The sequence below is a fragment of the Balaenoptera acutorostrata genome, chromosome 11 (genome assembly GCF_949987535.1).
Source record: "Balaenoptera acutorostrata chromosome 11, mBalAcu1.1, whole genome shotgun sequence".
In the NCBI taxonomy this organism is placed as follows: domain Eukaryota; kingdom Metazoa; phylum Chordata; class Mammalia; order Artiodactyla; family Balaenopteridae; genus Balaenoptera; species Balaenoptera acutorostrata.
In genome coordinates, this window is record NC_080074.1 from 59,950,551 (window position 1) to 59,962,984 (window position 12,434).

The 12,434-nt window shown below is 55.8% G+C and overlaps 1 protein-coding gene across 2 annotated transcripts; it reads right to left on the reverse strand.

Moving 5' to 3' along the window:
- Positions 1 to 387: 387 nt before the first annotated feature.
- Positions 388 to 6,601, reverse strand: NAB2 (NGFI-A binding protein 2). 2 transcript variants are annotated; one of them, XM_007179638.2, is made up of 7 exons: positions 6,164 to 6,601; positions 3,833 to 4,706; positions 3,261 to 3,394; positions 2,873 to 2,924; positions 2,647 to 2,779; positions 2,253 to 2,444; positions 388 to 1,248 (listed from the first exon to the last, which is right to left on the reverse strand). In XM_007179638.2, the coding sequence occupies exons 1-7, from the start codon at positions 6,244 to 6,246 to the stop codon at positions 1,139 to 1,141; spliced, it is 1,578 nt and encodes a 525-aa protein (XP_007179700.1). In that variant the 5' UTR covers positions 6,247 to 6,601; the 3' UTR covers positions 388 to 1,138. The 2 variants fall into 2 exon arrangements, with proteins under 2 accessions (XP_007179700.1, XP_007179701.1); XM_007179639.2 differs by lacking the exon at positions 2,253 to 2,444.
- Between the last annotated feature and the right edge of the window lie 5,833 nt (positions 6,602 to 12,434).

The window sequence follows — 12,434 nt, forward strand, 5'->3', positions numbered from 1 at the left end:
TGTCACACACACGTTAGTTTTATGGCCACAGAGAACACGTACCTCTCTGATTTTGCCTGTGTGACAACACAAGTTTGGAAGTGTGAGACACTGCACAAAAGACACCAGCGAGTATACTGGCCTCTCTGATGTATGCTAACCCAAATGTACTAAGCTTTGAGTATGACTGTGCCCAGGTTGGGTCTATGTGGCTATAGCTTCGGTGGCTCACCACCACCAATCCTGCCCAGAGGCAGAGGCTGAGCCTGGGGTCCAGACTCAGGTGTGTGGTCCTCTTGGTGTATTGGGGGCCCTACCCACTGCTTCTTTTCTATTTCCCCACCCACTGCCAGCTTCCCTCCACTCCCCAACCCCATGCCACCCTTTCTCCATCTTGGGGGTCATAGATCCTAAGCCATAAAATAAATTTTATTCCAAAATAACAAAATAAATAATCTACTGTACACGATCTGAAAAGAAAGACGCTCTAACTGCTCAGACAGGTGCTGCGGCCCAGCTCCCAGCTGAGGGAGACCCTGAGTCCACCCAGGCCTCCCGAGGGGGCCGGTGAAGGGGACCCCACACCCCCCTAGAGAGGGCAAGAGGGAGAGAACCGCTGAGAACTTGGGGGGAAGATGGGGATGGGTGGGCGAACTGCAGCACTTGTTAAATTAAAGAAACAAACTAGAAGCACAAAAATGGAGGAGCAAAGGGGAGGAGCAGGTCCAGTGTTCCCAGGCCCCCAGATCTGGGGGGAAACCGTTTCCATTTTTAGCTGCTGGACCCTCCCAGGGAAGTCCCCCTTTCCCCCATGTCCAAACTGAGTCCAACTGCTCACGTCACTGATTCTAACTAGAGAGGATGGGAGTGTGCTGTGGAAGGGAGGGGAGAATCCCAAGTGCCCTGGAGGCAGAGTTCTTGCCTCCCTGCTCTGGGCAAGGGTGAGGGGGCACCGTGCACCCTCCTTGTGTCCTCTCGCCAGGCCCCTGCTCGTTATTGCTTGAAGCCCCATAGTTCTATGCCCATGGGGCAGGTGGGGAGGCAGGAGAAGGGCAGCGGAAGGATCCAGGGTTGTGACTAGATGCCAGGGATGGAGAGTGGAGGGGTCTGTGTGAGCCAGAAGCCTGGGGCCCTGGGTCTGAGGACGCCAGTCCCCCCTTCACTGCCGGCTGGCCTCAGCCTCCACTTTCACGCTGCTCCTTCGACCTTCCACCAGAGCAGGATGGGGTCCTGGGGCAGGGCATCGGTCCAGCAGCCCCTCCTCGAACTCTGCAGGGAGAAGGGGTAGGTTAGGAGGCTGCGGGGTGGACGCTGCAGACAGAGGGGGCTGAGAACAGAGGCAGGGGTAGAGAAGGCTGCGAAGATGAGCTTGATTTCCTGACTCCTGCCCACCTCCGGTCTAGGGGGCAGTTCCATACCCGAGTGTGTGCGCCCCCTCCCCTTGCTGGCTGTGTGTAGCTCTCTGTCTCTGGATGTGTCTCTCTCTTTCTGTCTCTCCCGCCTCCGTTCTGCTGGAATTTCTGGTTCTGTCAGGAGCTGTGGGGGCGGCTTGGCTCTGACCTCTCCCCCTCCCCCCTTCCCAGGCTCTGCTGCCCCCGCTTATCCCTGGCCTCCTCCCAGGCCCCCCCCCCCGACCCTACCATGCCCCCCAAGGTTCTTAGAAGCCAAAACAGGGGGGACACAGGAAGCCAGCCTCCCAGCTCCTCCCCCAAGAAGAGCCCCCCTGTCAGTCCCCGCCCCCAGTTCCCACCCACGCAGAGTTTAAAAATACCAAGCTAGGGTTGGTGGCTTTGTCTGCTGCGTCACTCTGAGCCCAGCCGATGCCCGGCCCTCTGCCGGCCTCCTTGCCTACTCCCGCTTCCCCCTGACACACACAAAGCATCCCCCTCTGGGCTCCTTCAATTCCAAGCTGGCAACCCTACCCCAACTCCTGGACTGCTCCACCCTCCTGCGTTGGCAGAAGTTCCATCCAAACTTCCCTTCTTGGTGGCTCTCCTCTTCCTGTTCCCCTTCGTTCCCCATTCTCTGTCTCCCTGCTCCCCAAGCTCACCGTTCACAGACGTCCACTTGGGGTTAGACCCTCCCCACTGGGAACAGCCCTGCAGGGTTCCCCCCTCCTCAACCCAAGGCCTGGTTAGCTGCAGCCCCACCAGGCTACTGCCCTCTCCGGTGACGGCACCCCTCTTCCTCCCTCCCGGCCCGAGGACACCAGGATTGCTGTGCGGGGCCTGGGTGGCAGGGGTGCTTGGGGACGGCACTGCTGGCTGCCTCACCTGCGAGAGGTGGCTTTGCGGGCACACAGGGGCTGAGGCGGCCCACGCGGTCGTGGGAGACGAGGCGGGCTAGCCGCAGCCCCTCATCCATCAGCGTCTGCTGCAGGATGTGGCGGCTCCACAGCCCATGGGCTGGCAACGCCAGAGGCAGGTCAGCAGGGGGCGGCGTCAGCCTTGGGCACGACCCCACAGCTGTGGGCAGGGGCACGGGTCAGGTAGGGGGCCGCAGTCAACGGAACCCTCACCCTCAACCACACAGCCAGCCCCACGGGCCCAGGCCCATTCGCTCCCGCCCAGCCAGGCCTCCCAGCCCTGTGCCAGGCGGTGGCCTCCTGGCGCCCTCCTCCCACGCCTTCCCCCCGCCCAAGTGAGACGCGCTCTGATGCGCACTCACCCTGCAAGTGTCCATCCAGGCTCTCCCCGGACAGGCTGGCGCTGTCTTCCTCCAGGCTGGGGCGGTATGGGTGTGCATAGGACTCAGGGCCTGGGGGAGGCTGCTGGATTTCAGAGTGACTTTGTTCTCCAACCTGTGGATGCCCCAAATGGAGAAATGAGGACTGGCAAAGGCGGGGGCTGGGGAAGGCTGCCCTAACCCCCTATATGTACCCTAGCAAACCTACCTCTTGTTTCAGTTTCTTCAGTGGGGGGCCTCCCAGTTCTTCAGGGTGGAGCCTGCAAAGATGGAAAGAAACAAGGAGGGTGAGGCTGGGGAGAGACACATGGTGGACAGGACACAGAATCTGATGGGGAACATGCATTATTCCCAGAATCTGGAAAGATGCAGGGTAAGCAGGAGTCTCCAGCTCAAGCACTATTGTTGTCGGGGGCACAGAGGACCTGAGAGGGATGGGAAGTGGGGCCAGACCTAGGCAAGTGGACTTGGCCAAAGGCAGGGACACGCAAGCGGGTGGGAAGCAGGCCTAGAGGCACCTGAACTGGAGATCAGGACGTGACCCATCTCCTTGGCGGGATTCTGATCTAGGGAGAACCTGGAGAAGGGGGTCTCACCTGGAGCCCTTCAAGGAGGACAGGTAGGTGCTCTCTCGGGCCACTTGGCGGGACAGGGAGAAGAGTTCCACCCTCCGCAGTAAAAGAGTGTTGTCCCTCATGCAAAACTGGGCAGCAGCCTCGTTGATGGTCAGCTGTGGAGAGGACCGCCAGAGCAGTCAGAATCCTAACTGGCCCACTACCTTGCCCAGACCTCCTCACTCCCCTTCACCATCAGACAAATGAGGCTCATCCATCAGATGTTTGCTTGGGTTTTGACACCATGCAGGAGCTTTCTGAGAAAGGAAAACAGAGGTCAGCACCCACAGCTTCCTAGGAATGCCCGGGGCCTCCTCCACTCCTGTGGTGTCCTGAGTGGCATGGGGCTGGACAGCCGGGCTCTTGCCTGTGTCTCTGCTTCCCCCTTAGTTGAGGGAAGCACTACAACAGCTGAGGTTGGTAGGGGAGGGGATCAGGGCCTGGGGTCCTGGTCATGGGGCAATGAAACAGACTTGGGGAGTGTGAGGATTCTCAGAGGTGAGTAGGTCAAGGCCTGGGAGTCAAGAGCAATCCTGGGAGGCTGGGGTCCTCACCTCATGCAGGCTGAGCTGCTTGCCCTCCCGCCGCTTGGAGTCAAAGCGGCCATAGATAATGCTGTATTTGCGTATCTCCTCTTCCTTCTGGCTGTCATTATCGTCCATCTCAAAGATATGGCCCACGCTCCGTGCCAGCTTCTTGTTCAGCTTCAGCAGGGAAGTTACCTCCCCAGCATCCCCCCTTGGGAAGCTTCGGAAGATCCTCTCCACGCTCTCCACCACCATGCGTACCATCTCTGGCTCCAGTCGATCCGGACCACCACCAGCCCCAGCTGCTGCCAGCCCCCCAGCCCCAGTCCCCTCAGGGACTCCTCCCCCTGCAGGTGGCGAGAACGGGGGTGAGCCAGCCTCCTCTTCTCCTCCTGCCCCAACATCAGACTCTGGAGTGCTCCGGCCTGGCCAGATCCGGGGGTCCCCTGCCCCAGGTCCCCCAGACAATGGCGACAGCTTCTCTCCAAGTTCAAGGGGGCTCTTAGGGCTAAAACTGCGGGCACTGCCCGCCTTTTCCCCTGGGCTGCCATGCCCGTTGCTCATGCTCCCTTTCCGGGTCCCTGCAGTTTCAGAGATCTTGAAGAGTGGAATGCTGGAAACGGGCACAGCAGGCACCGGCTGGCTGAAGAGCCCTGGATTGGTGGCCCACTCTCTCAGTGCCTTCTGTAGGCGTCGGACATGGAGGGGCTTGGTGGCCATGCCCACGAGTGCCATGATCTCCAGGAACTCCTCCTCACCCGCCTCACACAGTTGCTGCACGTCGTCCCCTCCCTGCTGGATGAAGGTCTCATAGTAGGAAAGGAGATTGGCGCGCTGCAGGACCCGGTACAGCTGCAGCTCCCCCAGTGTCCGAGGCAGGGCCATGGCTCGGGCACTGGGCCTGAGAAGGAGGCGCACAAGGAGGGGGGGGGCCAGTCAGTGCAAGTTCCCTTGCTGGGTACTAACCCACACTCACAACTGTCTTCTCTTTCCTGCCTGTTTCTCTTCCCCTCTTTTGAATGCTCTCTCTGCCCAGACCTGAGCACAGACTATGAGAATCAGGCACTGCTCAGAGGCACAGCCATGCTCGTGCTATCACAGACTGGCCGGAAGTACCAAAAGCCAGACCAGTTTTTGCCGAAGTCAAAGGCTCCAAGCCCCCACCCTCAGCTTTTACCTTTCTGGCCTGGGGCAAGGAGACCTTGAGCGCTGAGGCCAGCCAGCACACCCCTGGGGTGGCTGGACCAACCTCTCTTCCACAACACAGTCCTCATCTTCCACCCTAAACACCTAGCAGTCTCAATATTACACAAGTTAACTTCGCACACTGAGGTGAATGCAGGACCCCCATCCTCCCTACAGTGGACACCTAGGAGCACTACTGGCCAGCTTTATTCCCTGGTGGCATCCTGCTCATGTGTCTGAGAGGCAGGGGTGTGGCCCCTCCCCCTGCCCTTTTCCACTCAGTGAGCCAGGCAAACCATCCTCTGCTCCCCTTTTCCCACCCCTGCTCAGCTTTTCCCACGGATTAGGCATTCTTTGCCCACTCTTGCTCTCTGTCCCCAGGACCTCCCCTGCCTTCCAGACTGCCCAGTGCACCTCAGTTGGCCCCTCTCCCAGCAGTGACCTTCCCACCTGCTCCATAGGTAGGCCCATACCTTCAACTCAGGCACGGGAGAGAAGAGGAGTGCCTCAATTGTTCTGCTCCGGGGCCCGGCCCGCCCCCACACACTCCCACAGTGCTACCGTCTGTGGGCGAACACTGCCGGGGGGGTCCCGCCTACCCTTCTCTCCCTCATTTTCCACCCACGTCTTCAACGGTTGTGTGGGAGCGACTCAAGACCCCTTGAGGGAGGGGCCGCACAATGAAACTCCCCCCAAGCCACAGAAATGGAAAGAAACGCCTAAGGCATGCCCCGCTTCTGCAGAGCCCCTCTGATGCTGTGTTGGTTCAAAGGCGCCGGCTTCTCCCGGACCCCGGAGCCGCGCGCTCCGTGCCGACGACGGACTGAGCCAGCTGAGTGGCCCTCCCCCGGCACTGTTGCCAGCTAGAGCTCCAGGGCTTCCCCTAGCGCTTGGGAGCCTCCACATTCTTTGCAGGGGGCTCACATGCCAGGTCATGAGCACAAAATAAACGGGCGATGGAGAATTAGATACTGCTCTTTCACATCCAGCTTCATCAGCTTCCTGCCTGCTCCCAGGGCCCCTAATTCGAAGACGCACCCCCTTTCCGTCAGTCTCCACCCCCCACCCCCGTCCCGCTTCCCCTCGTCCTCTGCTCGACCTCCGCCCTCCGGACCCCTTTCCCGTCCAGCTCCACCCATCTCCACTCCCCGGCGCTTCCCTTTGCCCACTAACTTGAGTCTGGGCTGCGGGGTCCGGCGGGCGCTGTCCCCTCCGCCCGGCGGCTGCTCGGCTGTGGGGGAGGGAGCTCTGTGCATGGACGGCTGCAGACCACCGGGGATGCCCCTCTCGGTGCCCAGAGCTCAGCGCCTGCCGCGCGCTGCGCTCTTCCGGGCGCGCAAGGCCGTGTCCGCCGCTGTCCGGGCTCCGTCCCTCCCTCCACGTCTCCTCTCTTCGAGCCTCCGCGCCTCTGTCTGTGCCTCTGCCCCCCCCCCACCTCCCCGGCTGCGCTTGCCGCCTCTCCGCGCCTCCGCCCCCGCAGGACGCACGGGGAGCGAGGCCCGGCGCAGCGCTGGCTGCCTGGCGGGCGGAGGGCGTGGGCCGAGCCGGGGGCGGAGGCCGGGGGCGGGGGGCGGGCGCCCGGGCCTCTCCGCCGGCCTCAGAGACTCCGCGGCGGAGAGACGGAGAGAGGCGGAGACCGGGGGGAGGGGGTGTGGAGCAGGAGGCGGGGGCGGGGACTCAGAGCCTGGGCGCCGAGTTGGGGACTGAGGTGACCGACGCTGGGCTGTGGAAGGCGGACTTGGGGATCCGGCGGGCGGGGCGAGGTCGCTCCGTGCCGCCCACGCCGGATGCACAGCCGGCCTTCTCCGCGCCCACGTACCCACGTGAGAGCCCAGCCGGCGACATTCTTACTCCCACCCCCCTTCCCCTCCGAGCGGAGAGCGGAATTTCACAACCACGCACAGGTACACAAAGACACAGAAGCGCACGGACGGGCACAGGCGCCTAAACTACGCGGACGCCTGCCTGCCGACACTCGGGCCTCGCGGTGTTGTACTTGGGAATGTTAGGAGCGAGCCCGGAAAAGTTGTTGGAGACTCGGGGTGCACGGCTCCTTTCGCGCGTGCATCTGACTCCCATAGGGTGTGCACTTCAGGCAGGTCTGTGAGCGTGGGGCTCTGCAGGAATATTTTACATATCCTCGCGCTGTTCCCCAGCCCCAAAAGGAGTTATTTGAAGAGGCCGTTCTCGGAAACCCAGGCGCCCTTCCATCCGTGCCCTGAGTTCCCGTCGAAGTTTGGCGAACAGGGATGGGCGGGGCTTGCTAGAAGCTACCACTTAGACGCGCAGCGATTAGTCGCGTTGGGTTTTGTTAGCGCTTAGGTCAGGCAGGGGTGGGAGGGGTACCCCGCCTTTCTCTACTCGTCGCACCCTATTTGCTGAGGATGGGGACCTGCTCCTGGGGAACTGTGTGGCAAGCCTGGGAGAGGGAAGATACCCTTTCTAGGGACGTCTATTAGGGCACTTCGCCCGCAAGAGTCTAGTGGAAGATGGGCAAGGGCCGGCTGCATCCAACGTGGCTTCTTACAGAGGAGTAGGAGGGAGGAGCTCCTTCAAGGAGCCTAGCTCCTCCCCGCAACCCACCCCCCTCCCCGCTTTGTTTCTCCCAGCCCCATCTGGTTCCCATTACACTCCCGCCCACGCCTGGGAGGGCGGACGGGCGGGGGCTCTGAGCGCCCGGCCCTGTGGCTCTAGGCCCCGAAGAAATGAAGGGGGTTGGGGGAGAGGCGGCGGGAAGCGAGCGGACTGGCCAGAAGCAAGGTTCCCCCTAGTCCGAAACCTCAGCCCCGCCCGCCATTCCACACTTCTGAGTGGGTGGCGTGGGCCAGGGCTGGTTCTACATTCCGGCCTGGCGAGGGGACCGTTAGGCCTCCGGTGGGGGCAGGAGAGGAGGGGTGCATCACTGGGGGGAATTTCGGTAGCCAAGATTCTCTTCTCCATGCCATTAAGCCCCAAACACGGGGGTGGGGAGTGATAGAAATGAGCTGAGTCCTCGGTCCCGCAACTGGAGGGTGCGGCTACACGGGGTCCCTCCGGGGGCACTCCCTGGGGGCACTCCCCGACCCCTCTTAAGTGTGTGGGCTCCCCTCCCCCCGCTCTTCTCCGGTTATTTTAGAGCCTTGGCTGCCAGCGGCTGGCCCCGGGTTTCCACGTGCCTCCGCCCTCCCTCTGCCCACGCTCCCCGTGACGCACATCCTCCGCCCACGCAGCCTCTGCTCGAGGCGCCCCCCTCCCTCCCACCCGGGCCCCCTTGGGGTGGTGCTGAGCCCTCGGATCCGGAGGGAGACGCTGGCCCGCCCGGGGAAGAGGGCGGAATAGGGCGTGAAGCAAGGGGGCGGTAACCAACTGGGCTCCTGGCGCTTGGGTCCCGGCCCAGGAAAGAAAACGGTGGAACAGTCAATTCTGGGGCCTCAGCTCCACGGTTCTGGGGCCGGTACTAGGCCAGAGAGGGTCGAGGAGAGAAAAATCCCACGCACTGGGCCAGCCCACTCCCCTAGGGGTCAGAAGGAATCTGGGTGCGAACGTGTATCTGAGAGTGAAACTCCCGAGTGTTTGTATCTTTTGTTTCTCAGGGTTGTCGTGAGGTTCAAATGAGAGGGTGTATATGAAAACTTTGTAAATTGTGAAATGTTAATAAGCAGATTTAAGACGCTATTGCCAGTTTGTGCCTCTGTACCCTGAGATTATGTATTTGTACGTTTCTTTACATCTAGTTGTGTGTGTCTCTGTCTCTCTCTAGGTTTGTGAGCCCCTCTGTGTGGATTTAAAAATATGTACATTTAAAAAATCATTGACTTGTCAAGGCCCACCAGAGGCCGAGACGCCCCCGCAGCCGGAGCTGCTGAGATGTCTGTTTTTCGCTTCCCTCCCACTCCTACCACCTCCAACTCCCCTCCTACTCCCTTCCGTTGACAACAAGGAATTTCCAGCCTTTAGCAAATGGAGAGAAACAAAGAGACCAAGACTATGAGAAACTACGGAAAAACAATAACGATAAGAGACAGGTGGGGGGAGGCTGACAAAAAAGGGGTGCGGCAAATTAAAAATCTTAATTTCTTCTCTTTTTCTCCTTGAGCCTCATTTTCCCCAGTGTGGCTCAAGCCTACTTCCCTACCTGACTCACCTTTTTCCCTCCCCTCTCCTTCCACATCGGTGTTCTCAGAGGCACACAGAGCTGAGCAACGGGCCCCATTTAATCAAGGATTAGTTTAATGCTACACTGATCGCTTCCAGGAAGGGAAACGATCCTCAGTCCCAATTTTCCAAGAACAGAGGAAAAGATTGTGAAGAAAGTGGGTGGAAGAGGAGTGAGGAAATTGCCAACCAGAGGGATTGTCATTCCTAGGCATGAGTAGATTTTCATCCAGCAGATTGCACTGCACACTGACCCCCCCACCCCAAGTTTTCACCAGGCCATATCCAGCTCATACAGCAAGATCTGGCTCAAATGTCACCTTCCTGGTCCCTCTCCTTCTTGTACCTCCTCTAGGCAGAATTAATTCCTCCCATCCCTCAGTGGCCCCATGGCTCTTTGTACACATTTCAATTATAGTTGCTTGTTTCACCTTTAGCCTGGGACCTCTCCTGATCTCTGGTGGGCCCTCTGAAATGAGTGAGTTGATGATGCTATTTCCAGGCCTGAGCAGCTTTGAAAAGGGCAATTGACACAGATTTTACTCCAGAGGGGGCTGAACCTGGGCAGAACTGTTCAAGTGGAGACGATTGTTTTCCATGTCTCCTTCTTAAAGTTTCCAGTGAGTCTCACAAGTCTGGTTCCTTGGCCTTCTAAAATGTCCACTAGTCTGGTAAATTAATTCATACCCAGGTGCTAAAGGTAAAACTGAAATCCTTGCTGGTAACAGAAAAATATGAATATAAAGTAATGATCCTCTTTTTTTTTTTCTCTTTTGTTAACATGTTAGAGTTGTAGTCTTTGAAGGAGTACTGTCCTTCAGTTTCGTCATCTTGCCAGAGATTCTTCACCTCTCAAAGACAAATAATCCTGACTTCTGCCTTTAAGGAACTCATAGACTAGTAGGGGAGGTAGACACGATTATATTGTAGTTCCATAATAGGGGTACAAACAATGATAGAAGTATAGGGGGCAAGTGATGTCTTCTGCTTGGAGTTGTGACGGACTGGTTTAAACAGGCATCCAAAGGAGGTGATGATGCAGCCCAGGATTTTGAAGTGTAAATAGATTTCCAGGAAGAAGGGACAGTCAAATCAGAGAGAGCAGAATTTAAATTTACGTGGAAGTATGAAACAATGATATGTTTGAGAACCTAGAAATTGTTCATTATTGCTGGATGGGGGGTGCTGGTGGTTAAAAAGGAGCCCAGGGTGGTGTATAAGGCCATTTAATTAAGAATATTAGAGACCAGTGCTTCTCAAACTATAGTAAAGGACCAATTTTTAAAACAATTTCCAGGGACTTCCCTGGTGGCGCAGTGGTTAAGAATCCGCCTGCCAGTGCAGGGAACACGGGTTCGATTCCTGGTCCGGGAAGATCCCACATGCCGCGGAGCAACTGAGCTCGTGCGCCACAACTACTGAGCCTGCGCTCTAGGGCCCGTGTGTGCTGCAACTACTGAAGCCCACGCGCCTAGAGCCCGTGCTCTCAACAAGAGAAACCACCCAATGAGAAGCCCGGGAACCGCAATGAAGAGTAGCCCTCGCTCGCCGCAACTAGAGAAAAGCCCGTGCGCAGCGACAAAGACCCAAGGCAGCCAAAAATTAAAAAAAATAAATAAAAATTTATTTAAAAACCCCCCAACAATTTCCAATCACGGTAGAGTCCACTACTCTATAAAATACACTAAAAGTGAATTATTAGAAAAAAATGAAATAAAATCCCATTTTTATTAAATTCAATAAATATAAAATTTCTCTGTCAAATTGCTATCAAAGTTTCTAAATGCCTACACTTAATTTCTGAAATTGTTTCATTGCAGATTGGTCACAAACTTTGAGTAGCACTGTTGTAAAAATTTGTTTCTTTATATCTATGTTTTAGGTCATATAAGGGCAATGGACTTAATCACAGGAGATACCATGGAAAAATAAAGACTTGGTAACATGGGAGTGACATGGTCAGATATGCATTTAGGAGTAGTGTAGAGGAAGGGTTTTATGGCTGCAAAAACAGCAAGGAGGCCAGCTTGAAGGAAACTAAAGTGGTCCAAGAGAGCAATGGCAAGGTGCTAGACTAAATCACTGGCGTGGGATGGAGAGGAAAGGACAGATTCAAAGGATAGTCAGCAGGTAAAATCAAAAGGACTTGATTGGCTAAAGGGTTGGGGGAAGAGAAGAGTTTAGGGTGACTCTTGGGCTTCTAGCTTGGGTGATTGAGTGAATGGAATGGAGCATCTTCATCAAATATTTACCATCTGCAGTCTTTTTCCTAAATTGAGAAAGTTATGAAAACCAAAATTTTTCATATCTTATTTGACCACAAAACCTAATCTGACCTGAACTTATTTTGTGGCAGACCACCTAAACTTACATGAGGTTATTTATAGTTTCATTTATCCCACTTTCATTTATACCAATGTGGATATTCATATCTCTTATTGCAGAAATATTAATTTGCTTATGAGGTGCTGTCCCAGACCCCATTAGGATTGCTGCCTTATATATTGTATATGTATCATATTACATTTCTAAAATCCAAAATTCTGAAACACCTTTACTATCCAGATTTTCCACCCCATTTACTCATCAGTCTTGGCCTGAGTTCTTTTGGCTATTTGCATAAATCAGATCCACCTGCAGGTAATGAATATTCATTGTGTTGTGTGCTATGGAGTCTGAAGATGATTCTCAAAGTGTTTTGAGCAGTGTCCTTATTATTAAAACAAGGCTAAAAGCTTCTTGAGTGTCTACCTGGAAGTGACAGAACTCATTTGGATGATAAGGTGTGATGTGTTTAGGGACAACCAGTCTCACTACTGTACACTTTGTTTACACATTTTAACAGTCAGTGGCAGTCCAGTGGTTAGGACTCAGTGCTTTCACTGCCGGATCCCGGGTTCAGTCCCGGTGGGGGAACTAAGATCCCGCAAGCCACGCAGCACAGCCAAAACCAAAACCAAACCAAACCAAAACAAAACAACAGTGGTCAGTGATCCTCTGGAATTAGTTCCCCTGTTCTCTGGACTTTGTTCAAAACCGAAGAGCAAGCTCTGAATGCTGAGAATTTGGGACCTGGTGGAAAATGAAGTGTGTGTATGTGTGTGGGTGTGGCTGTGGCTGTGGGTGGGTGTGTGGGTGTATAAATTATTTTTTAAAACAGTTTTAGACTTGCAGAAAAATTGAGAAGATAGTACAGAGAGTTCCCATGTACCCCACATCCAGTTTCCACTATTATTATCATACATTAGTATGGTGCATTTGCCACCCTAATGAACCAGTGTTGATACATTATTATTATATTTTTTAAATT